Source organism: Grus americana, chromosome 19, assembly GCF_028858705.1.
Source record: "Grus americana isolate bGruAme1 chromosome 19, bGruAme1.mat, whole genome shotgun sequence".
Lineage (NCBI taxonomy): Eukaryota > Metazoa > Chordata > Aves > Gruiformes > Gruidae > Grus > Grus americana.
The window spans coordinates 8,426,430-8,454,419 of record NC_072870.1 but is presented as its reverse complement, the minus strand read 5'-3'; the positions used below and the strand labels follow the sequence as shown (position 1 = coordinate 8,454,419).

The 27,990-nt window shown below is 41.8% G+C and overlaps 3 protein-coding genes across 9 annotated transcripts in view; 2 read left to right on the top strand and 1 right to left on the bottom strand.

The window, feature by feature from the left end:
• ANKFY1 (ankyrin repeat and FYVE domain containing 1) overlaps positions 1-4,433 on the top strand; it is a 34,511-nt gene extending 30,078 nt beyond the window's left edge. For all 3 annotated transcript variants that reach the window (XM_054847745.1, XM_054847747.1, XM_054847746.1), the window contains one exon: positions 100-4,433. In XM_054847745.1, the coding sequence (XP_054703720.1) occupies positions 100-232 (133 nt within the window). In that variant the 3' untranslated portion in view covers positions 233-4,433. The remainder of the gene's footprint in view (positions 1-99) is intronic.
• An 872-nt stretch (positions 4,434-5,305) lies between these two features.
• Positions 5,306-9,986, bottom strand: LOC129215117 (neuferricin). Its single transcript, XM_054847748.1, has 4 exons — positions 9,582-9,986; positions 9,330-9,470; positions 8,425-8,611; positions 5,306-6,871 (listed from the first exon to the last, which is right to left on the bottom strand). The coding sequence occupies exons 1-4, from the start codon at positions 9,826-9,828 to the stop codon at positions 6,658-6,660; spliced, it is 789 nt and encodes a 262-aa protein (XP_054703723.1). The 5' UTR covers positions 9,829-9,986; the 3' UTR covers positions 5,306-6,657.
• Positions 9,987-10,069: 83 nt separating this feature from the next.
• Positions 10,070-27,990, top strand: part of ZZEF1 (zinc finger ZZ-type and EF-hand domain containing 1) — a 62,507-nt gene continuing 44,586 nt past the window's right edge. For all 5 annotated transcript variants that reach the window (XR_008579853.1, XR_008579855.1, XR_008579854.1 and 2 more), the window contains exons 1-14: positions 10,070-10,599; positions 14,676-14,820; positions 15,938-16,132; positions 16,985-17,156; positions 17,832-18,031; positions 19,110-19,320; positions 20,810-20,926; positions 21,158-21,336; positions 22,318-22,416; positions 23,319-23,410; positions 24,418-24,566; positions 25,117-25,228; positions 26,436-26,651; positions 27,557-27,657. Coding sequence is in view for 1 of the 5 variants with exons in the window: in XM_054847291.1 (XP_054703266.1) it covers positions 10,237-10,599; positions 14,676-14,820; positions 15,938-16,132; positions 16,985-17,156; positions 17,832-18,031; positions 19,110-19,320; positions 20,810-20,926; positions 21,158-21,336; positions 22,318-22,416; positions 23,319-23,410; positions 24,418-24,566; positions 25,117-25,228; positions 26,436-26,651; positions 27,557-27,657 (2,351 nt within the window). In the remaining 4 variants the exon portion in view is untranslated. The remainder of the gene's footprint in view (positions 10,600-14,675; positions 14,821-15,937; positions 16,133-16,984; positions 17,157-17,831; positions 18,032-19,109; positions 19,321-20,809; positions 20,927-21,157; positions 21,337-22,317; positions 22,417-23,318; positions 23,411-24,417; positions 24,567-25,116; positions 25,229-26,435; positions 26,652-27,556; positions 27,658-27,990) is intronic.

Below are 27,990 nucleotides of genomic sequence, written 5' to 3'. Positions count from 1 at the left end.
TTAGCAATACTATAATTGATAAAGAATATCAAACAGTAAAATCCTGGTGTTTGCTATGAGTGAGATTTGTTTTTTCTTCCACCCCTCTTCTGTCAACAGCCGACACTGTGGACGCCTGCTCTGCCATAAGTGCTCAACAAAGGAGATTCCTATCATAAAATTTGATCTGAACAAGCCAGTTCGAGTTTGCAACATCTGCTTTGATGTCTTGACTCTGGGAGGAGTCTCCTAGTATGCTGTGGAAGTAAAGGGATTCCCAGTCAGTGCTCCTGACAGCAGCTCTGCTTACAAGCCCTCTGGATAGGGAAGAGGAGGCCTATACATGTCTTCTGCAATAGACTGAACTAATTAAGGACCCTGTTATGATATATTCTGGTATAAATGACTTTGTATGACTGTAAATGTATCGGGCTATGATAGACTTCACTAGGAATTCAAGTGGATTGGTGAAACCAAGTGACAAAAGAATTAGACCCTCTTCTAGTTGCAGTGGGGTATGGAAGCTAAAATTGTTAGGCTGATGTTTGAATTGACATAGCACAGGTCTGTCCTTGACATGGTGCTTTGCACTGAGCAACTCTATTAAGTCCTGTGGCTTTCAGGCTGCTTAGTAGAGATGGCATTAAGTTTCAGGGTAACCAGGTATCTTTCTTTGCTTTGTCTTAAAGATAAATGTTCCCTTTCTCTAGAGAAGACTTCTTGTGAAGCTAGACTGAGCTGTTGCAACCACTGTTCCATTTCAAGAAACTCTTCAAAAATGGGGGTAGTTCTAAGCATAGCTCAAGAATTGTGGCCTTACAACAGAAAGCTTTACAACATCTGATGCAAAGCAGTCAGAATTGCAGATCCACATCTTGATACCTCCTCAGTAAACGTCTCATTAGCTTTAGCGTGTTCAAGAGAAAGTGCAAGACTGTTTTAGCTAGTAAATACTCTTGCTCATACCTGCTAGAGCTGTCAAAGTCTTTGTTGCACTTTCATATTTACATTGCTAGTCCTTCCAATTCATGAAACATGTATAAATGAACATAAGTGTGCTGAAAGGCCTAAGCATATGCTAAATGAAGAAACACTAAAACTGGTTAAGTAGTCTAACTCGCAGTACAGCAATAAATGCTGAAGTGCATTATGAATCCCATGAGGGGGAGTAGCATTTTCCTTTGGCTTAAAGACCCTGGTTAACTGCTGCAGGAGAGTCAGTGTAGAATGTGCTGCACCTCTAGACAGAAATTTGGGTTCAGTTTCAGCAGGATTGCTGGTGAGTGGGAGTGTATTTGGGGGCTTCCTATTAATATTAAGCTTCTGGCCTTGAAGGAAGGCTTCTGAACTGGCAGTGTGGTGCCAGACATTTGGGATTAAGCTGCAGTATTTTCATCTAGGCTGGTCGTGCTCTCTTAAACATGCTGAATCTGTAAAAATCCAACACCACATTGTTTAGCTAAACAGGAAGAAGCTTTGCTGATAGACAAGGTTATGGTTTGGTTGGCAAAGGCTTCAGTCAGAAAAAAAGTGTGTACTTAACCAAAACTACATGCCATGTTAAGGCTGTTCTCATCCCAAGATATGAACCTAGTTTAGAGTCAACTCAGCATTCCTCATCTCTGCTCCATGAACTGGTGTGCATTTATTTAATGACTGTTATCTCCAGTGTACAATACGGACAAGATGGTGACATATTGCCCTGTTTGGAATAGTGAGTTGTCAGAGTGAGATGAGATGATAAACCAGACTGCTTTAACAGGAGACTTGCTTGAGGTTTTTTCTCAAACTTGTACAGGAAGAGGATGGGAGAGGGTGTAACTGCTGACATTTGCACGATGAATTTCACATCAAGTCTCACTTGATCTGCACTTTGATCTTCCAGTATGCATATATTATAACTGGAATCTCACCCTTGTAACACTAGAAAAGAAGAATAATGGATGATAATACAAATTTGCCTCACTGCTTAATGTCTGCTGCTGTCATGTTCCAACAGAATGCCCTGGGTAACACCACTGGTCTCTAACACAGTTACTAATACAAATGGCGCATCTCTGGCATAATGTTTTAGGTGAATGAGGTGGAAAATAATGGTGTCTGAATCATTTAACTGCAAGCTACAGGTTTTTTGAGGGGAAACAGATGATGGAAAACATTGTACTTCTAGTCCATTGCTTTCTGAGGCTTCAGAATATCACTGGTTGCAAGTCTCTAGCAGTGAAAGATAATGATGGTGAGAGAGTACATTTGGTGAAAGAAGTTTTGACTATAGTGCATCCCATGATAACATGTTGAATTCCTTCTTGGTTTGGAGCTGCAGTGCTGTGGAGTGGTAAGCGTGTGCTCAGAACACTGAAAGATAGTGGTAGAGGAGTGTTCTTCCAAAGCCACAGCTCACGGACTTCAACTGAATTGGAAAACTGTGCAACATGTGATTGATTTTTTTTTTTTAGTGACTTCTCTGATGGAAGGGGCAAAGGAACAGGGAGCTCAGTTCTAGCAGAACAAGCAACCTTTTAAATGATGAAATATGTAGATCTTGTGAAAATTCAGCTTAACTGAATGGTAGGATTAAGGCTGGCTAGTTTTTCTTTTAAAAAGTAGAATATTAATTACAATTGCCTGAAACTCTGGGAAATATCTGGGAAACCATGTAATGCTCCTAGTTTGCTCTTTACAGCCAATACTGTACCAGCTTTCTCACTGATGTCTGAAAGGAAAGTTAAGGTTACTGATAAACTAGTGTACAGCCTGAAGAGTTCATTAAATTTAAAGCAATTAAATTCAGCAAATTTGATCATTTTAAAGTGCCTTTGAGATAGTTTCCTTCCAGCCAACTCTAAATTGCTTTCTGACAGAGTTAAAAGGGGAAAAGCTCACAACTTGAACCAAAACCCAAGTTAGTTCTCTTCTAGTTCTTCAAGTAAAGAGGTTGACCCCACCAGAAAACTGGTGGGGTTCAGTCCTTTTTGCACTCTGCCTACTATTGGTCTGACCTCTCGGATTTTTTGGGAGGAGTCTTGCTGGCAATGCTCCATTGCAGGGTACAAATGTGAATGGAGGCACTTGGTAATGTAGTAGTGGTCAACACATTTCTAACTCCATACACAACTGCTCTTCCTGGTTTTTTTTGTAGTGTACTACAGTTGTGACCAAAACCCCCACCCCTCTTACCCCTGCTGTTGTTAAGTGGTATCTATTAACTTGATACACAAGTCTGCCAAGCAATGAACAAACAGGCATACAGAAAACAAACTTCTGTCCCTGGGGAGTGATGCTGTCAAACCAGGCTTCAGGCACTTCAGCAGGGCTGCACGGGAAGCCTGTGGTGGTTTGTACTGTAATTCTTTGTTCTTAGACTGGATTCCTTTTGACTGCAGTCATCCAGCGCTCTTACACAAGCACAAAATGTGGTCTGGCTTCAGTTTTAATTTGTATCTGAAAAAGGTGTAGTCACTGTTTCACACCACTGTTGAAGGTACTAATGGAGCTTAGCAAGTTGCTGGCTAAAAGCTGGCCAATGCCTTAATGACTTCCTGTGCTGGAGATCAATGGCTTGTACAACCTCTCGCATACTGCTTATGAATTAACATGTAACAATATGGGATGCCAAGGCTGGATTTCTTTTTTTGTAGATCAAATGTTAATAGGCAAGTCATCTTTTTCCTGTAACCAGCAGAGTTGGGTACTGCAGCAAACTCATCTCTAGAAAAATCAAAGCTTGTATGAGTGACAAAAATAACTCTGAAACTTCTACTACCCTCTGTGAAATAGAAAAGGAAGTCTTAGAACAATGGCATTTTATCTGCAATGTTTGTCTGGAGTCATTGTAAAAATGTATTTTTCCAATATGCATTACTTTGTTGTGTAATGATTCTACTTGTAATAAAATGCATAACTAGATAATGCATCCTGGGGTGGACACCTTAAGAAAGTAACTTCTGTAGAGACAGCTGCCCCTCTGCAAGCTATCCTTTACAAGCCACAAGGAAAACTAGGGATGTCACCTTCAGTTGGGCATGACAACTTTATTCTGAAATTATTCCAGGTATTTGTTTTAATGTTGTGGAACTGCTACACCTGTTCTTTTGGCTGACAAGGTCTGGTGTTCTAACTTATACCACGTAGTCATCTTGAATGCCTTATACTGGACTTATCTGTAGTCATTCTTATGAAACAATCTGACCTTCCTGCAGGCTGGAGCTGGCTCACAGAGTCAATCAGTTCTCAGCTCAGCTGCATTTAAACAGATGAGCTAAGCTGCCTCACAGTAGCAACCTCTGTGCATTCAGGCAGCTCAGCCGCCTCCAAGAACGTTAACTGCTGCAGCTTTACTTCAGGAACAGGAACGCTGCAGTGTGATAACAAAACTGACCAAAACATCTTGGTGAGATTGTGATGCATTAGTCTTTTTTTAATAAAAAAAACTTACTAAAGTACAGATGAATGGTGAGCTTTATTAGAGTGCTACGTTGATTTGACCCCTGTGTAGCTAACTGTCACTATTCTCTTCCCATGCTCTTCTACCAGGGAAGAATCTAGCTCAGCTTTTGGATTGGAGTAGAAACGAGCACTTGGAGTCTCCTTGTTTGCTTTAATAGGTGACTTAGTCCTAGTGCAAGACAAACTTCCCCCCACCGCCATGTTTCCAAACACTAAACTGAGGAATAAACTGTGAATTTGGCTTTCAACTAACTTTAAGTTTGAACACTATATCCCCTCTTGCCTTCCTGCAGCAGCTTGATTTTTTGCGCGGCTCTTATGATCAAAACCATCCCCTTGGCATTTCAGTATTATTTGCATAGTGCTCAAGCATACAGCATGATGAAACTTGCTCGGAAGTTACATAGCTGATGTATCTTCAGTAGGGCTCCAATTTGTGACATTGTAAGGAGACATCAAACTACTTTTTACAGTATTTAATAATATGGACTTTGCTGCAACAGTTTAAGCTATTTTAAAGACACTTGCCAATCATTTTTTGGGATGGTTGGAGCTCTAACTGCAAGTTCTTGTTAAAGAAGAGGTGTCCAAAAGCAAATGCCATCCTGAGACAATGCAGCACTGCAGATTTTACTCAGCTTTATCTTTAGGCCTGTTCTGTAGGAGTAGCCCACTCCCATCCTGAAGACAGCACAAGGCACTGGGCTGAGTTTCGGTTGTAAAAGCGTGACTGAGCCCTTGACTGCTGTGTGGTGGCACTGCTGCTCATCTATACTTGTACCTTCCACTGATGACTGGTAAGAGCTGTGACAGCTGCTTGAAAGTGTCTGGAGGACTTATCTCTGAGATTACAGTGGAAAAGAAAGACAACAGAACCAGGTGAAAGAAAAAAACACAACCCCAAACATTTATTACAATAATTTTTTTTTTACAGGCTTAAATTGTGGTATGTCTCCCATCCATGGCAGCTGTAGCATCACCTAAACATCATGGGTGAAAAGTGCTGCACTCCATCCTGCTCTGACTGCAGTGAACTCATTACTCTTGCCTTGAAGCAATGTTGCCAGGCCTCCTGCTACTCTCACTAGTTATTCATTAATTACTTAGATTTGTGGGACTTTCTTTAGAGGCAGTAGTAGCCCAAAACTGAGTTTATAAATATGTCCTGGCTATTTATATATAGGTGGCAGCCACCTTAAGGGAAAGAACGGAACACAGCTCAGCATGGATCTGGGAGTTGCTCACATCACTGAATTTTGCCAGCTATAATGAAACATGTACAGAGAGTTTAAGGGAGCTGGGCCTCGTGAGGATACACCCAGCCTCAGGTTATGGCCCAGTGGACATGTACCAGGTGGGAGGAGGTCATACACCAGAATGGGAACAGGAGGCAGATTACAGAGGGATGGTCACGGTGCCGTGCAGCTTTTGTTACTGCCTATTTAAAGTACCAATTTCTGATCTTCGGAGTTTGAAAGCAGTGAATCAGAGGACCAGGGTGGTGAGGTTAATATAAACAACGATGCTCATAGGTGGCTTCTGATATCTTCTTTGCGCACTATCTAATACAAACACTAAATGAGGAAATACAGCTATGACCTTTGCCTTCTGTACTCCAAGAATTTGATAAAGCTTATGTTTAACTGCACAAGTTCCTAGATACTACGTACCTTAATTGTAGGAGAAATTCAGGCTTCTCCCTGCTACCTTTAAACTCTTTGGAGTAAGCCAGGTGACTGGGAAGGACCATTAATTAGCACTACAATGCAGTAGGCAGAGTTCAAATGACTGGAAGACTCTGCTTAAACCCGGGGCAGGATTGCTGCAGCAGTTCTTGTGCTCACTACCTCGATGCCTTAAAACACAACACGTTGCACCCACCACCAAGCACACAAGCATCTCTTTCCTGGCTGCACAAAAAAATCAGTTTTTAAATATCATTCAGGCTGTGCATCTTACAGTTTGTTGCCAGATGGGAAAATACCACAGGAAAAAAGCACTAAGAAAGAATCTCGTTGCTGATTTTTTTTTTTAGCCGCTACCTTGGCAAAAGTGTTTCCTCCTCCTCTCAACTCCATCTCCACACGTTAAAAGAGAGTCACAAATAACATGAAATTATTATCGCTCCCTTCGCACAGGCAGAAGGGAATGGTGCTGGAGCTGCAACTGCCCACCCAGAGCGTAACGTTTCGCTGCAGGACTCTACGCCCCCCTCGGATCCAGCACTCGGAATCACACCGTTAGGGCACACTGCTGGGCCAGGGGATGGCAGCCGTCGTATTCCTCCAGGTGAGGGTTATCCAGGTCGCCTCTGTCGCTGTGCTCGGAGGAGCCCGGCTGGCCCCACGGGGGACCAGTAGTCCTCACACACACACAGTGACTCTCCCTCGAACCAGGTCGGTACAGCTTGCGGGGGACTCCAGCCCAGTCTCTGTTCACTCCCCCACTAAGAACGGAAAATTAAAATAAATTACAATTCAAACCCATGAAAATGCTTCCAGTGAATTGAGAATCATTAGATAAAAACCCAAGACAATTTGGGAGAGTAAGAACTAACAATGCACTCACTGAGGTAAGCTTTGCTCCCACAGCTTCCTGCTACCTTTTTATCGGCTGTGCTTCAGAAACCTGTGGCCTGAACCTGGTTTCATCAGTGCTGCTACATGCTCTCACCCTTCTGGGAGCAACCAACTTCTGCTTCCCACGTTTCTACTGCTGGAAGAGGAATCACAGCCTTATGTAGCACAGCATGTCTAATGGTAAAATGCCTTTTTTGGGGGTAGCTGATTGCTCACAGATAACCACACGCTGCCTTCTGTGCAGTGATGAACACAGTGATTTTGAGAACTAGGGCAGAAGGAGAAAAAAAAAAAGTCTCCAGTACTTCTGTAACTACTTCATAGTGTCTCTTTATGGGCCACATCCTGCCTGTTCCCCTAACTACTGCATCTTTTAAGCCTGTAAACTCTTACACAAGCGACTGCCGCACAACACCCAGTCCCAAGGCTGCACCCAAGCTCATTCACGCTTAGAAGCGGATCTCCCAAGGTATGCAGTGCTACCGGTGTACTGAAATGAAGCCTAAACACTTTGGAAATGTGGTCTGTGAAATAATTTCATCTTCAAGCAAAATAGTCACTAAACTGAGAGAGGAATACAACTAAGTAGGGCAAGTAGGAAATGACTATTCAAAGGTCAACCTCATTTTTATGTGTTTTTAAGTGAAAACTGTTGTGGCAGTAGCCTACGAGACGGGCTGTGAAACTGTCTGCAAAACACAAGCTAATCCTTGCATTCCTGACAGGTGAGAAAACCTGTCCAAATGCAGTAGACGGTCCTAGTGGGATTTCTGTCCTGTTTTTCTGAGAACAGGAGGATCACGTGAACACATGGCAAATTCTGAAACCTGATTTTGATTCCACTGTGACAGAAGAGTTTTTGCCTCAGAAATAAAATTCCTAAAAGTATTAATGATCCGGACGAAACTTTATTTTCCTTTTACCCACTCACCAGGTCAGTGAGCAGAGTTCCCCTCCACTACCTCACGCCGGAGAACATTTTCACCCAATTGCCCAACCTACACCTCTGTGCAACTCCAGACCGGGTGGAGGCTATCAGCGGCTGCTGGGCCGGCAGAGAAAATCTAGGGACTCCGATTCACACAGCAGCAGCAGCTCAGCCTGGCACAGTGGAGAACAGCACCGCTGCTCCTTGCCGGTTGGCTCTGCCTCTGTCGGAAAGCACAGCCTGAGGAATGCAGACAGGGGCAGGGACCATGCCCACTGTATTCTGGCTGTGCCAGCACTTGGCACATTAGGACAAACCTATGCTCTTCTGCAGAGAAGTCAGCAGACCTCACCTACAGACTACGGAGTGCGGTGGCTGCAGGAGCCACTCCTGCTAGGAGAGGCAACGACAAAGCTCAGAGCATCCCAAGAAAAGGGCAGAAATGCATTACTGCAAAGGGTCCAAGCATGATGGCAAGAAGGCAGAGTTTACCTCTGTTTGGAGCACCAGAATCGGCTGCCCTTAGCAGAGCTCCACTCAGAGTTGCACGGTGGAAACTGCTGCTTCCTCTGCTCGCTTTCTGCTTTGAGCTTCAGGGCTTCCTCAATCGCAGCCTCAGCCTGCCTTAAGGCTTCTGTCGGTGCTCCGTTTTCATCATAGAATCTGCCCACCAGCTTCCCTGGGAGAGAAGATCAATTAAGACCACAGTGTTTCCAGGCAAGGAAAAGCAATAGTTTTGTGTTTGGGGGTTTTTTTTCTTAAATTTGGTATTTAAAGACAGAAAAAGAAGGATCTTGGCATGGCTCAATTTTAATACCCAACTGAGCTTACATCACTTCCATTCTTGGATCACACAGCCATTTCCCCATATTAATAAATCCCAGGACAAGGACGCAGGACAAGCTTAGGCGCAGACTCATTAAAGATCAGAAAGTCAACGCCGCTTTCAGCTGCAGAACCCAGAAGTCTTTCCCACCCATACACCTCATTCCCCAAAACAGTTTCCCTGTGCTGCTCCTCCTGCAGTCTCCTGAGCCCTGCTGATTTCAGTGCTCCCAGCGCTGGCCCCACGCCTTTTGCTCTGCAGAGACCAAAAAAATCAGGGCAGAGAGCTGCAGCTGACAGCCCGGGGGGAAGAAAACTGTTAAGCTTCACCTCAGAGGAAAGCAAAGCTCAAACTAGGTCTGGTTTAGCAGCAGCTCCAGCTGATCGCTCGCAGGTTTCAGCACGCTGGTCTCCGGCGGCCATCTGCAGCACGGGGGGACGATCCTCGCCAAGGTGGACACGCTGCAGACGAAACCCGCGTTGCCCGACCTTCCATCACCGAGCTGCAGGCCGACCCTCGCCCTCCCGCTCTCCTCCGCACGCGTGCGGTCACCCCGGCCAGAACCACCTACCCACGGGATGGTAGCTGTGGCGGTAGAAGGAGAGCCAGCTCTGGATGGCGAGCATCTCGCCTGGCGACAGCGCCGAGACGTCGTCCACCAGCCCCGCCTGGGTGAAGTCGCCGGTGGCAAACGCTCTGGTGGCATCTCTCCCTGTGGTGCGGGCAGGCCCTGAGCCCCAGCCGGGCCCTGCCAGCCCCCCCGAGCCCCCCGCCAGGCCCAAGCCCGGGGCCCCGGAGGCCTTCCCCACCCCACTGGAGGTACCTGCGAGGCCGCTGTAGGTGCCACCGGGACCGTAGTGCTTTCGGCCGCGCTCCACGTCGAAGACGCGGCCCAGCACGGCGAGGTAGAGCCCGGGCTCGTCCGCCGCCCCCCGGTACCGGGCCAGCTCGGCGGCACTCAGCAGACGGCCGCGGGGCGGCAGCAGCCAGGCGCGGGGATCGAACCCGCGGCCCAGCAGGCAGGCGGCCCCCAGGCACAGCAGCGCCGCCACCGCCGCGCCCCGCCGCATGGGGCCGCGCCACTCTGCCGGGCGGGTCACGTGTCCGACCCCTTCACGACACTTTCCTCGCCGCACGGCAGCGTGGCGGCGGCCGACGGCAGCGTGGCCAGCACGGTGTACGCGTGTGAGCGGGACGATGCTTCCCACGGCTTCGCTTTACGGCGAGTGTCGCGCGGCGCGGCCGCACCGTGCCTTTCCGGGGCGGGGCCGGGCGGGACGGGACTTTGCGGCGCCGGGTGTCGCTTGGCGGCAGTGTGGCGCGGCCGCCGCCGGCCGGGAGCTGACAGGTGCGGCGGGCCGGGAAGTTGCTGACTAAGCCGGGCCGGGCGGAGCCGGGGCGGCGGCGGCCGGAGGAGAGGGAAGGAGAAGCGGCTCTGCCGAGCGTCGGGTCGCAGCGTCGGCGCTTCGGAAGGGCTCATGGGGACGGCGGCGAGCCACAGCAGCGAGGAGGAGGAGGAGGGCGCCGAGGAAGGCATGAAGGGGGCGGCCGTCGCGTCTCAGCCCGGCGCTCCCTTCCCGTCCGGCGCTGCCGCCAGCCCGGCGCCGCCGCTGCCCCCGGCCGAGGTGCTGCTGGACCAGGCCCGGCTGCGGGAAGCCACGGCGCGGCTGCGGGAGGCGGCGCTGCCCGAGTCGCTGGTGTCGCGGCACCACAGCACGCTGGTGCGCTGGCTGGAGGAGCGCCTCAGCCGCGGCGACGAGGCCGTCAGCCTGGAGCAGTTCTGCGAGGTGCTGGAGAGCGTCTCCCGCCTGGCTGCCGGCTCCCGGGGCGAGAGCGAGGAGGTGAGGGGGCGGCCGGTGGGGTCAGGCCTCTGCCCGGGCCGGGGGCGGGGTACGGGCGGGAAATGGGCCCGCCCGGGTGAGGGGAGCAGGGTCAGCGGGGAGCGGGTGGTGGAGCCCCCCCCCCCCCCCGGGGTGCTGCTGGAGGTAGGTGTCCCTGAGCCGGGGGGGGACCTTCCCGGGCCCTCGGTGTGGGCCCCGGGGCCGTGGTACGGGGGCCGAGCGGCGCGGCCGCTGACACGACCGTGGGGACCCCGCTCACCCCGTCCTGGTACCTGGGTCAGGGCCAGACCGGAGGGTTCTGCAGCCCGGTTAGAAACGTGGCTGCCGCCACTGATAGGCGGGCTGTCAGCTTGCAGCTATCTTTTTTTTTTTTTTTTTTTTTAATTTATGCCTGTTTTCAGCAATCGTGCTCAGCAGCCACTTGTGACTAAAATGGTTATTTAGAACAATATTTCTGGTGTTGCTACCAGTAGCGCAGCTAGCACAGATAGGAAATTCTGTACAAATAATGTCTCTGGCAGACTTCTTAACGGTATCAGCAAGTCTAACTTCACCAGACTTAATTTTATTGTTGCTTTTCTAAATCAGCAGTGAAGTTGTCAAGTATTTCATTGATGTCACATTAGGTATTGTAAAGTAAGAGTTTTTGGAAAACTTGTAAGAAAGTAGTGTAACAGAGTTCCCCCTCCACAGACAGAAGGTCTTAAGGCAAGGTTTTAAGGGTAGAAGAGAGTACCGTTGTCTTTCTGCTGTGGGAAGGGATATGGAGAACTTAACATCTAGAACATTTGAGCTTTAGCTTTACTCTCTAGCTAGCATTTAAAATGCGGTAGAATACCCTGTTGGGAATTTCACACTCAGTTGAGAAAGTGGTTGTGTGTGAATCGCTTACTGCATGCAGTTGCTCAGCCTCACCAGTGACTTCCTTCTGCCTTTGTGTTGCTCCGGAGTAGCAGAATAACTTGGTGAACTGTTAAATCACACATATGCTCCTTGAAGTCAGTGCTGCCATATTAACAAAACTCCAGGAAACTGGAAAGAGGTTAATTTTGTTGTACCAATAGGTATGTTTATACCAGACTGTTTTAAGTAGCTTGCTAAAATGCTGCCTCTGTTTCCAGTTCCTTTACAAGGGCAAATAAAGAACACTTCTTCATTTGTATCTACAGTAAGAGTGAAATTAGTATGTCAGGGTTCTTTCTGTTAATAGAAGCAACTGAGCTTTGCAGGCTGCAGAAATATTTTGAGGGTTGTCTGTATGGCACATCCTCCTCTGCATGAAGAGGATTTTTTTTTTTTTTTCCTGCTCTTGAAAGTGGGGAAAAAACTCGTCAAAGGATTTATCATGGTATGGATATGTGGTCATATCTAGTCTGTCCTGCAAAGTCGAGATGTTGGGAGTTGTGTGGAAAACCTTGATGTCATTGTTTCTATAACTGGCACTAGCCCATGGGCTGTAGTATTTTAGATTTCCAGTGTGTGTTATGCACTGATGAAAAGTTGATTTGTGGGTGGCAGGTCAACAGGTTTCACTTTTTAATGTTTACAGAATCCTGTCTGACATAGACTAAGTTTTGATCTGCCCATGAAGTTTTTCTATTCTCAGTGTGGGGCTTGTGAACCACATACTTTGCATGTTTTATGGACAAAATGAACCTCTGTTTAAATGCAAAATCTATTTTCTAGATAAACTGAACCTCTGGCTCCTTTTTTATTCATTAGTGCTTCGGCAGCTGTCATGTAACATATCCAACTTTCGCTTGAAACATTAATGCTGCAGTTCTACTGGGCGCGAAGGATGAAATACAGCATTTTCCCAAGTCACACTTCAGCTGGTCTGTCATGCTGTCCAACCCCTGAGCTGGCTGTGAGATAAGGGGTGATTTTTCCATGGGCCGTGTTTCCTAGTGATCACCTTAGTCGTCATTTCCCAGCAGAGATGTTTCTTTCATGTTTTTGCGTGTTCAGGGTTGAACTGGGTAGGAAGTGTGTGGATGCTTTTATTAAGGAGTGGAATGCAGCTGGGTTGTGGTAAAGCTGCTACTGCATTTGTATCATGTCCCAGTTGTGAACACAACTCAAAAGCTCTGAGTACAGGTTTGCATAATGGTTTTTTTTTTTTTTTTTTTTGCTTATAGCCCCATTGAACAGGGCAGCTTGTCTGAGCAGTGGAAATTGTGTATGTTTTGTGTCACATACAGAGTTTAAGTTATACTGAACAGTCAAAAAATAATTGTGGAGTTCTAGGATCTCTGCAATCTCCTGACATCATAGTTTAAAAATAAAACAGCAAAATACTGCATTAAGATGCAAAGAAAAGCATATCTGTGGTAATCTCTCCTTACTTTAAACTAATTTCTTATACTTTAATGTATCTATCAGCAGATCCAGCCTTGTAGTCTTGTGTGTGGTTTGTTTTCACTAGTAACATCATAAAACTTACTCACTTCATAATATAGTAGTTGCACATAAAGGCAAGAATGGTGTGGTACAAAACTGTACATTGAGTTGTTTTGGCAACTGAGTTTGTTAAAATTAATTCCCTTTGTATTGTTGTCCTCAAGCAAAAGTCTTAGTATTTTGCTTGGGTATCTACCTGATGCCCGGCGTCACCCATCTGTACTGGCTGTGGTACCTTCTGGATGCCCAGCACCGGTCCTCTCTGCTGTTAAGAATAATTTTTTTTAAAGATGATTGTTGTTAGCATGGGTTCAGCTGTACAAGCGTTTATAAAACTGCTAAGCTAAAATCCAGCTCTGTGCTGGAGTTTTAGTCAGCTAAAGTATGGCATTTCCATTCTGTTGTCTTCTGAGGACTTTGCTCTCATTTAAGTGGTGTAATTATGTCATGGTTAATTGGCAGGTTATTTTGATCTAGTCATTTTAGATTATTTCTCTCTAGGATAGTACTTTTAATGGCACATCAAGTTTGATATCAGGTAGCAAACCAAGAGATTCAAGCACAAGCTTCCTCCCAAACAGCAGTGATTTCTTGACTCTGTGAAATGTTCTGTTCTAACAGGCCAAATTTCCTTGGCTATGTAGCTGAACTTGAAATAACAGGTTCAGGGCTGGGGGGACTGAAGTCTTGCTTGTAAAGAAATATCTTTTGTAAGCATATTCCCAATTTGTATGAAAAAAAAAAGGGATGAAATACTGCATTTCTTTTTGGGGTACATTAATTTTTTTTTTTAGCAATTAAACAGAAATTTGTTTCAAAATTAAATATGATTGTGAAATATAGCTAGTTTTTTTTTAATAGTAGTGTGTCGCTGGATCGTGAGTTCTCTGAAGTGGCTAGTTAAAAAATTGATGTTTATGAGCTTGGTTCTAGTTTATAGGCTTAGCTGAATAAAAATATCTTGTACTTTTGTTAGCACAAAGACGTGAAATACGTAGCTGTGCGAGTTACTTTTTATACATGCTCAACACAACTTTCTCTAATAAAAAATTATATTAAGGTCAAAGTTAATAAAGCTGGCAATGGTTCCCTTCAATAAGAAAAAAAATCTTTTCTAACTCTCCATTGTTCTCACAAATACTTTGACAAACTGTTAAACTGGTATTTTGTGAAGGGGGACAGCATATGGAAGGAAACACACATTTAAAAAATATTCTGGTTCTAAGGACACTTGTTTAAATAAAGAAAATATTTAAAACCTGAAAGAATTTGGATGGATGCAGCAGTAATGAGTCATGGATGGTATGGCCTTCAGAACGAACTCACCCTTTAATGGAAGAACTTTTTAGTGTTCTGTGAGCACCTTCTTTACAGCCCCAGGTGTCAGTGGATGGATACTGCTGATTCACTGGTATAGATGATGTGCTGTCTCCACCTAACCACAACTACTGTTGACTTTCGTAGGAAGTCAGTGCAAATGCCTTAAAACTTGCTAAAGACTGCACATTTCCAGCCAGGCTGTTTCCTGTTATCATGAATTCAATACTGCGCAAAAAGGATTCTTTTGGTTTTTATTTAATGGTGTTATAATGTTTACTGCTACAGTTTCTATGAAATACCTTGAATTTTTGCTTGAAATAAATATGCTGAAATTTTCTTTTTTTGTTCCTCTTCAGGCCTTTGCACAATTTGATGCTGAAGGAGATGGCACTGTAGATGTGGAGAATATGCTGGAGGCTCTCAAGAATTCTAGTGGAGCTAATCTTCAAGGGGAGCTTAGCCATGTCATCAGGCAACTGCAAGCTTGTTCACTAGTTCCAGGTATGAGAACAGTGTGACAACACAAATGGTTTCCAAGTCCTACCCTGTATAAGGAGTGCTGTTTCAATAAATTGCTTTAATATTGTTGTCTGTCCTAATCTTCTCAAAACCATAGTCCAAGTCATTCTCACTTCTCTAGTATCAAGCAAGTGAAGTTGTTGTAAATTAAAAACTTCCCGTAATCATATCCAGCTAACGTACTTCTGTAAATAACCAATATTTTCTTCTGTGTGTGACTGGGGAGCTTCTTGTTTGGTTTCTCACAGACAGAAAACAGTTCCTTGCAAAACTTTAGTGAGTGCCTAATGCAGTTTTGTACTTGGTCACTGGAGGAATAAATCCTCCATTGAGTCTGTTTCAGGTGATGAGTCATATACTTTATTATTATTATATTGTTACTTAGCATTTGAAATCCTGGTAAAACATAGTTCATGTTTTACAGCATATAGTTTGGAAAGTGTCAGCTCCCAGAATTTGATTTCTGGGATAAGTATCAGTTACTGGCTTTCCTTCCAAGCTTTTGATGATAAGTGGCTAAAGGGGATTTGCCTTAGAGGATCAGACAAGAAGTGTTAGAATTGGCTAATAGGTAAGTCAGAGGAGATTACTTATGGGGTAGTATTCTATGCATCCAAATGTACTGTGACTCAGAGTACCACTGTTCAGGAGCTGAAATTTCATAGGAAGTTGGTGGAAAGCATTAGGCATCTCTTTGGGAATAATCCACAATGCCAAAGTGAGATGCTTAATGTAGCTCGAGGTGAGCGATGTGAGTACATCAGCTCGTTAGCCAAGCAGCATCTGTTTCACCTAGATATCGAAGGTAAGAGTTTGGAACTTTTGGAACAGCAAAATAAGCGTAAGAAGTAAGATTTTTGGTAATTGCTTTGAACACCTTCAGGCATTTCAGGTAACTGGCAAAAATATTTGGCTGCACCTTTCACAGTCCTGCTGTAAACGTTGCAAACTTGAGTTACTTCATATGGTGGAATGTGGTTCCAATATTGGCTCCCATGCTTAACTTGGATTTACCTAGCAATAAGATGTACAGGGGGAAAATGATGACTTGGTCGAGTCAGATGTTGCAACAAAGATAAAAATAATGTTTTCTTTCTAGGTTTTATTGATATATTTTCTGAATCGAAAGAGCGTCTTGGTCTTCATGCCTCAATGATACTGAGATTCTTGCACCGGAATCGGATTTCTAGTACTGCCATCCCTTACCCAGTGTTGGAGTACTTCAACAATATCTGTACTATGCGGTCTTCTGTGCTGAAGGATTCTTTAGATCGACTTCTCCTAAAAGAGAGAGGTATGTAATATCTTTCTTTTTTTTTTTAGGATGGTAACGTAACCATAGCTTGAAGATAAAATAAAAAACTTTCTTTTCTGTTTAATCTTTAACAGTGGATCTGAAGTTGATCTGCATATTTATGTGGGGTTTTTTTGAGGCACATAAATTGATTTCCTAACTGCCTGGCAGTCTGGGATGTTTTTCGTCTTTCTCCTGACCTGTTTCAGAATGATGATTACTAATTTACGATATTCTCTATTCAGTCAAATATCTCTACTAGTTGCTGGAAACTTAGTTTCCATGTGAAGGTGAATGTTTTCTGAAGCTGACTGTTCAGTATTAAAAAATAATTTATTGTTTTGGGGTGGAGATAATGAATCTTTCATTGTATGTCAGGTGGGACTGTCCTGGTGGTCTCCCTAGAGGGAGGGCTCCTTTTCTTCACAACTTGACTTGATATTTTGAGATCTCTGCACTTCTGTTGAAACAGATCGAGTTACTTGGGGAAACAGTCTGCTTTGTCCCTTCCCTAGAATAGCTGAATTGAGGTTTCTTACTTTTTCCTCTCATCTGTTTGCATTTTGGCATAATAATAATAGAGCACTGATGAGGCCAGTAATGAAAGGAGGAGATGAAGGCTATTGAACCCCAGACAAAGTAGGTGTTTTCATACTGCAAGTGGTAGATTGAGAGTATTGTGATTTCATCTGGAATGAAACTTTGCTGTTTCTAGTTTCTGGCAGAAACACTTCTTCAGGAGCTGTGTTCTGTGCCAACAAGTTATTTTATACGAGAGAATTTTTATAAAGGTATAACAATTCTCAAAACAAGCAAAAGAAGAATAGTAGGAGTGATTTCTTTTCTTTGCAGAATACCCCAGTGACTTGAATGGTAATCAGGAGTCGGACAAACTGAAGTCTGTCACGAAGTGCTACACTCACATAGAAACCTCGTCCAATTCCGCTGATATTGATAAGATGACAAATGGAGAAACCACATCCTTCTGGCAGTCGGATGGGAGTGCTCGCTCACATTGGATACGGTGAGCGGCACAGCAATGCACAGCTGAGTTTTGGGGCAGTTAGTCCTTAGGTTTTACAGCCAGTGGGGTGCAACTGAAAAAAATTGGGAGTCACTCACATTAATGAGTGACAGATGGATATAGTTGAAAGCAGAAGTCATTAATTTCTGCATAAGGTTTAAAGGCCTAATCACCAAGTAAAAGCGTTCACCTGTAAAACACGTGCATCTTCCACGCCCTTGTTTTGTAGCTAAGCTTTCTCAACTGAATGACAGATGCAGTGGTTAGTACTTGAATAGAAGCGCCTTGCCAGTGTCTAGAAAGTTACTGCTTCATGAAACAGAAATGGTTAGTGTTTTTTTCAGTAGTAGATCTAAGAATGTATACTTTTAAAAAAAAAAAAAAAAACAAACCTCATTTTGGTCATTATTGACACTACATTTTTATTCCCGAGGAATGAATTCTTAGTTGAAAAGCTAACAATAGAAAGTTGTACAGTCTCACTATCAGAGGTGACTGTCTTTTTTAAGTCAATTACAAGTTTTCTAACTTGTCCACCATGATAATGCCTGTGAAGCATTAGCTGATTTCCACTGGATTTATTTGTGTTTGTAGAAGTGGAAACTGAGTGAAGCTTAGCTAAAAGTGAAGTGCTTGACTTCTCTTTGCAAGATCTGTTTTATCTTTGCTTTGCAGTTTAAAGATGAAACCAGATGTTGTTTTGAGACATCTGTCCATTGCGGTGGCAGCCAATGACCAGAGTTACATGCCACAGCAAGTTACAGTGGCAGTGGGAAGGAATGCCAGCAGTCTTCAGGAGGTCCGAGACGTTCACATTCCCAGCAATATCACTGGCTACGTAACACTGTTGGAAAACGCTAACATTAGTCAGATGTGTGAGTCAATAAAGATACCATTGGTATATTGTTTTGTTGCTTTTTTGAAGGTGAATGGTTGGATAGATCATAGAATGATGTGTTAAATTTCAGGCATCAGAGCAGAAACTTTTAACTTTGTCCTTGGGTCAGAGAAATTGTTTTAATAGTAGTGTAATATCCAGCCTGTAAGAGTCTTTCTCGTGGCATCTAACTTGGGCTAAGGGTTGAAGAGCTAGAATGACCAAAGATGCGGTTTTAGCCTCTCAGTTTGAAGGCACTGGGCAATTATAAAATGTCTTTGCTTGCAGAGCAAAAGCATATGTTGGATAATAGTATCTAGCAAAAAATCGGCTTCTGAGCAACTTCTTTTTTTTTTTCTTTTTTTCTTTTTTTTTTTTTTTTTTGGGGGGGGTAGCAAAACTCTGAAGTTGATCAGATGATTTTTGTAAAGTCAGTTTTATGCTAAGGATTTTTAAGCAGTGTTATTTTTAAGTCTGGTAGATCTGTGGGTGCTACATTGGAACCACTCAGAACAAAGCTGCTCCTTCCGAAGATGGTTTGTGCAGCTTCAGAAATTTTGTCCCTTCAGTTCAAATAGGCGCTTTTCACTAAGCTGAACAGAAGCGGGCAGCAAGGACGTCATTCCTCAAAAGTAACTAGGACAATGTTAGCTATGCAAAATGGTCAAGAACTTAAGAGAATATTTTTATGTAACCTAAAAATTTGCTTTTAGGCTTTACTCTTTTTCCCTGTCCACTACCTCTTCCAAGATACTTCCTGTGTATGTAGGTAAAAAGATATTGGTGAAATAATCTATATTTTCCTCTTCAAGGGTCTTTTACTACTTTTTTCCTAATTTCCAGCTGTTCAATATGTAATGGATCACATTCGTTCAAGGCTAAATTTTCCAAATCATAGGGTTGCATGGTGAAGAAATACATGTGTATAGTTGTCTATACATGGGAATACTGTTACGTTTCTGCTGCTATTTTTCTGAGATGTTTTATAGTAATTATTATTTTGAATATCTGGATTTTTCTAGATCTAATCCAGCAGAAGAAATGGGAAAAAAAATTTCTGTTTTGTGTTTTGACAGATGTACAGATAAACATCAAGCGTTGCCTTAGTGATGGATGTGACACTAGAATCCATGGACTCAGGGCCGTTGGTTATCAAAGAGTTAAGAAGGTGGGCGTCTCTGTGTGCGATGCTTCCGCTATCTGGTACTGGTCTCTGCTGACCTCTCTCGTAACAGCTTCCATGGAAACAAATCCCGCATTCGTTCACACTATTTTACAAAATACTCAGTAAGTACCAAACTTCCAGGATATGTGACTTTATTTTATTTTTAATTATTTTTTTAATACTTCTGGCTTTAGTAAACTGATCTACCTTGTGTAACTGGTTTCCACTCCCTCCATTAAAGTGTTTAAACATCTTTTTAGCTATCACACTGATTACATTTTGATATTTCTCTTTTATCCATTTGCACATACCAAAAGAAGTGTAATTCTCCCAGCTGTTTTATCTAATCTAGTTGTTAAGCCATGACTTGAACAGACACTGAAAAACACATTTTTACTTATCCTTTGACTTGTAATAATTTCAAGAAACCTAAAATTAATTAATTTTGATTATTAATTTTATTGATTATAAATATTGGACACCTTCCACTTATGACTGGAGCTTAATTCAGATTAATTTTCAGAAAACTTTTGCTTGCGTAAGGCCTTGTCATGCGTTACGTGGGGATGTAGTCGGGTCTGTGCAGTACCTCTGTGCAGATGTCTGCTTGTGGTGATTGGCCGTTTTCGGTGTAACGTTTCCTTGTTTCAGTGCCAAACACTTCTGCTCGGTGACTTGAAGGATTGGAATCCTAATAAAATCGCCACACACCCACATCAACTTTTATAGAGCTTGGTTAGCATGATGCCACCGTGCTTAAGAGTGCTGCTGTCATTAGGTTAACGAATGCTGTAGGCTAAAGTTCTGTAAGCCTATCTTAATTTGTATCATCTGTGAAACCTCTTTAAAGTTTACATAACTTTATACATGCTTATGTCTGAGAGAGGTTCATAATTCCAAGTTTTACTAAAACTGAGGGCATTCCGTTTTGCTACAATTTAGATATTTTTTAGAAATATAACATGAGTACTGAGCTAATAAAGCCTAAACAAGTGCTAATGGAGAAATCTTGACTAAAAATATGCTTTCGGGAATTATAAATTCAGTGTTTGGAATTACAAAGCTAAAAACCAAACTCTAGTATTGGATAGAATGACTTTGATGAAACCACTTCAGAATTCCTATTTTCAGAGGTTATTACATTATCTTTAGGAAATGAAACAAAAATTGTGACCTGAGCTAACAAGTTTCTCTCTTGGTTTTTGTAATTGTTCTGAAGGAATTTAAAAGCAATTTTGCCTTTATTAATGGGCTTTTGCTCAATTCTAGAACCATTTAAAATGAAGCAGTACTTGGACGTTAAGCTATTTCTAGTGCTGTCACAGATTTAATTCAAAACCCCTTGATTTATTTGTCTCATTAAATCTGAGATGATGAGACTGAGATTCAAGGTTACCTCCTAGTCGTTGAACTTTTTCCACCTAGAATGCAATACTGGTTTTTTACCTTTTGAACAGATTCTCTGTGTAAATAGATTTTCTGCATTCAGAATGTATTTGTAGAGACCTACTCATAAAAAGCACGACCATTCAAATGTCTAATTCACTCTAGAAGGCTGTTTTCTCTGATTCTGTCTGTTTTTCTGATGTTATATCCTGTCCATTTTACTAGGAAAGCACTGCAACACATGCCACCTCTATCCCTAACACCGGGCTCCACAGATTTTTCAAGCTTCTTATCTCCAAATGTTTTGGAAGAAGTCGATAGCTTCCTTATAAGAATAACAAGGTGAGATTGCGTTGAGGTAATTTGTTGTAGTGCAGAATGGTTTAGAAGAATTTGTATAGCAACCGTATCTCATTTTTACTCACCTGCTCTTTCTTAGTGCCTTGAAAAATTCAAAGACATTAAGAAACAGGCACCTTAGGTTTCTTTTCCCGTGTGAGCGTTATTTGACTTTATTTAAAAACAAATTGTCCTGGGTATTATTTTCACACTGTTGTTTTTTTCCCTCCCCAGTTGTTGTACTACTCCAGAGGTTGAACTTACACTCTTGGCCTTTGCCTTGGCCAGGGGGAGTGTTGCTAAAGTGATAAGTTCCCTTTGTACAATTACCGATCATCTGGACACTCCGTACAAGGCTTCATCCCTTATTGCTTCCATGGCAACAGTTAGACAGAACCTGCTGTATAAATACGGTAAATGAATGACTGTTGGATCCTTTAATGTACGTACTTAAGACAATATGCAGCTTTGAGTTGTTTTACTTGTTCTGCTGGGGTTTAAAATTATACAAGACTTGTAAATTAATACAGCCTGTGAAGATGGACTGCCCTAAAAGTTGGTGATTAGATCAGCTTTCCGTGATCTAAGAATTGAACCAGGTAGCATCATCTTGAGGGAGAAAATATTAACTTTGGGCCCCTAGATCAAGATGGTGATAGTGTTTGTATTGTATAAAAGGCAAATGACATCCAGTATTTTCATTCTTCCAATAATATACTTTTTTGTATGTTTAGTCTCAGTAAGTGGTCTCTTTTGCAGACATGTGCACAAATTTGAGATGTGTTTCAAATGTAATGTCATTAGCATCAATTTACACCTCTTTTCTTTTCACTTTTATAAATTAATCTGAGTACATCAGAAGCGTAGAGCTGTTCATGGTCTGACATAAGGCAGTAAGATTTTGCTGTATCTACTGGACTTGTTTGATAAATCTGTTTTCTCAGGTGTCAACTTCTGAGATTATCATTAGTCTGTCAGGAAGACAGGGCTTCTTGTGTTGTGCCAAAGAATACATTCATTATTTTATAATTATGATACCAGTATTTAGTTTCAAATGTTTTGAAAATTGCCTCGTTTTTCCCAGAGTAGCTGCTGCTTTTTGGCAAGACAAGAGTGGTATTTCACGTATTGTGAATTGCAAAGTGTGCAAACAGTTGATGGAACATTAGTCGTCATGATTTTCATTGTCCTTCTGTCTGTATCTAAAACTTGAGCTATTTTAGATTAACATATGTCTTATACTTCAGTTTCTTCCCCCTTTTTTTTATTTGACAATGTTAAAAATCTCATAGTGTTTTAATTGTTTTCATTTGTTTTCTGTGTGAAGAACTTAAAACTGGAAAACGGGCTTGCCATTTTAAGAATTCGATAAACCTGTTGATTTTCTTACTTAGGAAAACTATTACGACTAACTTTGCAAGCATGTGATGTAAAGGGAAAAGAAGATAAATCAGGGCCTGAAAACCTCCTTGTAGAGCCATGGACTGGGGATGGTAAGTCCAGGACTTAAAATCCAGAATATTCAACCAGACACAAAGGCTGCTAACAAGGTGCTGTAGCTATTTGGTACTACTCGACAGTTTTATGGTATGGAAGATCTTTGATTAAAACCAAACCAAAATAACACGTAAATTCTATTTTACAGCAAGGTGAATTTCTCAAGAACCAGTTTACTGTCAAAACAAACAAAAAGATTGAGTTTTGGGGAGAATTATTTATGTTCTACGTGGAAGTGAGCAATGAGCTGTCACAAAGTAAATTATACTAGAGCATGTTTTGTGGGTTGAAATTGTGAATCATTCACTGCTAATTTCCCAAATATTGATGGAGAGATATGGTAGAAATCACTGAAATTTTCACAGACTGCACATTACTATTAATTCTCCTTTAAAGCCTGTCTTTGTTAATGCAATGTTTTTATGTGCTGGATACAACCTAGAGAAAGAGATTTGTGTTTCTCGACCTAATCTTTTTTTAAAAAAATCTTTTATTGTCTTGTGCAGTGAGTGCTACTGGTAAATGAAAGCTATTAGGATAGAACTGAGGAACAGTGAGTTCCATCAGTGAACAGAGCCCTAAGCCAAAGTAATATTTGGGAGTTACTAGTAAACTTCAGTGGGGAAGCACCCTTGAAATAGCTGTAGGTGTTGCATTCCCTGGAGAGACGCTGGCTGGAGACACCTGAGTGTCTGCTGTGGGAGTGTATAATAGCATGAAACAATATTTTTTTACAGTCTTTTACTCTTTTATTTGGAAACATTTCCTAATGAGTATTTCACTATAAAAACATGGTGCTTTTGTTTCCCCCCCTTTAGTCCACAATTGTAATATTCTCTTTGAGACAGCTTGCACTAGCAGTCCTTCCAACCTCATTCCGTTCCCACTGCTGCTTTAGGTTTTCTTACTGAAACTGGGAAGACCAGAGCAAGTATCATTCTTTCCACTGGAACTGAATCTTCATTTCAAGTGACACAAATTAGAATAAAGGTATGTAGTTCCTCTGTGCTTTTCAAGTAGAAGGCTTGCTTTTTTCCCTAATGGTACAGTTGAATTAGATATAATTTTTTTTTTTTATAAACTGAAACTTTAAATTAGTCATGCAATAGTGTTATTTTGGGGTTTTACTTTTATGTAAGTCACAGGGAACTTAAGGAAATGGAGGTCTTAAATTGTTTCAGGGTACCACAAGCAAGTAGTAAAGACACTTATTTTCTGTTGCTTTTCTCTATATCTTGTCATATACTCAAGCCAGTGAGCCTTAGGTGTATGGTTTCTCTCCAAAGAGTATGGATTTATTTGTAGGATTATATACCTTATACTTAAAATAATTTTTCAACTCTGTGAATAGCACATTTCAAGATATATAGCATGTGAGTTCAGATTAAATGTAGAGTCTTTCAGATTCTTTTTAGAGACATCGGTGTAATTTGATCACCTGGTATGATTTTTATCTGGTTTAAAAGCAAGATCTTGTGATTAAATCTCATGGCCAGGAAAACTTCAGTGAGATTTCTGCAGCTGAACTTATTTATTTATTTAAGGCAAAGCAGTAGTTTAATTACTGCATATTTCAGTGTCAAGGAGAATTATACATGGATGGATTTCTGACAGGTAAATTCTAACTGGAACTGGAGAGGCAGCTAAGCTGTTTTGCAGTATAGTGATACTAGGATACATAATTTTAGTTCTGTTTGGTTTTTTTTTAAATAAAGTATACAAAATTAGCATGAGAATTAATATATGGAACTCTAGTTAATGTTAGGGTGCTAGCGGGGTGATAAATGTAGCAAATATTCCCCATGTCCATGATGGTGGTTCAGTGGGTTACAAAAGTTTACACAACACTTCTCTAAACGTGTTTCATTTTTCTGTGCAATTCCAGAGATCAGTATTGTCAGTATTTAGTTGCTTTCCATAACTTTTTTTTTCTGTGAAAGCACCACCTTCTTTTATGGTCAACTTTTTAATATATTGCTCTGGATTTGCTCTTTTAGGTCCGAAGAGGTGCCATTGGGGCCCAGTGTGGGCTGGTGTTTGCTTATAATAGTGCTTCGGAAAAGTTCCATGCAGAGGAACACTTCAAAAGATTTGAAAGCTATGACAAATGGAAGCTGCGGGAATTCAAACAATTTTTAAAAAACAGGTATTGTTGGACTTTTTGTAAGGAATACGTGGAAAGTAAACGTTACATTAGATCTTTTTGCAATGCCACTTGAACTACTGAGAATTGTTCCAAATGACTTAAAAATTATGCATAATTTCATTGTTACTTGTTTGATTTTAGTGAGCCTCAATTTGATGTGTTTGAAGAAATACGTATATAGCTGTTGTCTTCAGCCTCTTGATTTAAAGCCCTTTTTTTAAAAAGGGATATAACAGGCTTTCTACTTAAGGTGCAGATTGCTGATAACAGAAACAATTTATAGGAAGATCATATGTTAATTAACCTTTATTAATTTACTTTCTCAAAACTGTTGCTTAGGAGTTTGGGGAGGTTAAGGACCATGACTAAAAAGATTTCCTTAATTTTTTTACCTTGCATGTGCTAGAGTTTGGCTTTGTGAAAGTTTCTGTTGTCTGTGTCTCATCTTTATAGCCATAACACGCAAAAAATATTTTGGTAGGGTATCAACAGCTTTGCAGTTTCTTTAAACTTTTTCTTTACAAAGCTTGTTACATTCTTTTATACACAGAAGCAGTTGTTCCTGTGATGATTTGGGGGATGATGACCCTATTGGCTGGTTTGAAGTGGAAGAAGAATGGGATGAAGTTGACGTCAAAATGCAGCAATGCAGAATTTCCCAAGTAAGAAACCATGAAAATCCATTGGCCCGGTCAGAGTGAGCAGAGGCTCATCTCTGTGCTTTGTGGTAATGCCAGTCGAAATACACATAACTCTCTTTTTGTGCAAGGAGAACTGTTCTGGGTAGAGGTAAAAATCCGTGGGTTTTTAGTTAAATGAATGACTTGACTCTTGTCCTCTGAGTTTTATTGGTTTTTTCTCTGTATGTACACATATATAGCTGTAGTTAAATGGTGCTTCAGGATCAAATTTAACGCAAAATTACATGATAATGCTCAGACTGATGGTTTTATCATGAGGAAATATTTCTAAAAAGGTTGATATGATTGTTGCTTTATTCTAATATCCTGATGAATTAACTACTGCATAGCTATTGCACTTATTCTTTCAGAGCCAGGTTCTTCAACCCCTGTTTTAAGGGACAAACAATTACTAAGCAGTTCCATCAGTTAGGTTGATTTCCTTGAGGAACGTGGGACTTCTCTGTTTCAAGAGTGGCAGAATACAGGTTTTCATTTGTAGTGCTTTCGTAGGAAACTTTGCTTTTCAGACCCTGCATTTCTCTTCTTTCTGGAGTCAGCTGTTGCGTAGTTCCCCAATCCTTTTTTGTACTGTGGAAGTCAACAGAAGTGGTGGCACAGTTACAAGTCAACTGGGAGTTTTTCTAAAACCGTCACTGCTTGCTAAGACGTTCTGCTGTTGTCGGTAACCCCTAGTCCCTGAGACTTATGAGTGTGCAGAGTTACTAAGTACATTTGGATGGCAGAACTTGCTGTTCCCTTCAGCTTTGCGTTCTGTACCTCACTGTGGACAGATTGCATAAAAGTATGTTTTAAATATTACATATTGCTCTTCTGCTTGCTTTTAAATGCAGCTAATAATTTTTTTAACGTGCAAAAATGCTGTAACTATAGAGCCAGGGAACAGAGTATGCAGAACGAATAGAACTGATAATGAATTAACTAACTTTGCAGATGCTCACAGAGGTCACAGAACCATCACTGTGACTTTTTGGACATGGGGAGAGTTCAAGCTTAGCTTGAATCTCACACTCAGTATTTTAAACTTCTGGGAGTGATTGACAGGGAATAAGTTACTCCCCCCCACCCCACCTGCAGTCTCTTCACCTATGTGCACTCATGTCTTTTAAAAGCTAAATTTGTACTAACTTTTAAAACTAAATCTTGTGCTGTGTTTATATCCTTCTAGTACTTGATGATAAAGTTCTTGTGCACAAGACAAGACACAGCAGAACGGCTCGGGGTTCAAGGCCTGAATGTTCTTGGCTACCTTCGGCCTATGCGAGATGAGCCCAATAGGAGCATGAACTGTTTGCAGTGCAGGAAAACTGATGATGATACTGTTTGTGGCACAACTCTTCTCCTGAAGACACTTCATTTCATCCAGCAGCTGGCACAGGACCTGGTATTTTTACTTCTTAGTTCTTTTTAAGTGTGTATTTACATGCTAAAAAACAATAAGGGTATGCTAACAGTAATTGTGAATGGATAAAGAAAAGTCTTGCTACTAGTGCTAGTAACTGTTAAAAACATGCTGTGGAGGAAAAAAGTGGTTTCTGAAAAACAGCATTCTGTGTATGTTTACTGAAGTTGACTAGGAATATGCTCACTTTGAGTCTGGAAGAGAGTTCAGAACCATTTTTCAACATCAGGTTACAATGCTGGGTGAAGTACATGCAACAGGAGGATGCTCTACCATCTAGTAGATAATGTAGCTATTTCTGAAGCAAGCATGGGGGAAAGTGCGTAGAGAAGTAGCTAGAAAAGTTGCATAGATTATAACATGTCCTCTTTTTATCTGAAATAATTCTGTAAATATCTAGGGTGAGACGTATACAGCTAAGAGATATGGCTGGTGCGTGCTGATGTGTGTCAGCATGATGTTCTGATATTCTGAGGATATATGTCAAAAGCATGTGTTGTTTATACAGCGCATGCATCTGTGCCTTTTCAACTTCGATTTTGAACCACAGGCAGTCTCCTTTTGGCCATTACTTACCTTCGTCAACTTAGATGAAGAAGTTGAAGTTGTAAAGTCTTTTGGTGGTGGAGGACGGGGACGGGGGACAAGACATCTGGAAAGAGGAGAGAGAGTCCTTATTAGTAGCTCTGTGAAGGGGAAGTTTCAGCATGACCTGTCACGTTTAGACACTGGAATATCCATGAAAGAACTTATACTGGAATTCTTGTTAGCTGCAAATTTATAGGAAACTAGGCTGCTTTAAGCCTGGCACTCAGGGATTTACTTCTTACAAATGTGTTCTGTATAGAGTTAATTTTCCAATCCTGCATTTTCTTTGCCTTTTTAAGGTTCAACAGAAGGAGAGTGGATTAAAATACAAGTCGTTTTTAGATTTCACAGGCCTTGATTTGCAGCTGTTCTGGAATTTTTACAGTAAACTTCACCAAAAGTAAGTCACTTCTTTATTGTGTGGTGAAGCACTAATTTCTGTGTATGTATAAATAAAGTATGTTTAGTTTAGTTACAGCAGTTTCTTCTTCCTAAACTACATCATTTACACAAATAACATTTTTCTACTGCTGCCATATGTGGTTTTAGCTATAATGTTATGCAGAAGCTTGAGATGTAGGTTAATTTAGCTGGTAGCTATACTTTTTTTGGCTATGTGCTCTCCACTAAGCGTTTTTTATCCGTCCGAGACAGTGACTTTCATAGAGTTATCTATTTGGTGCAAAAGAGCTTCTTTTCTAGTTTTTGCTTCTGTTCGGTTTGTGCTTTCTTA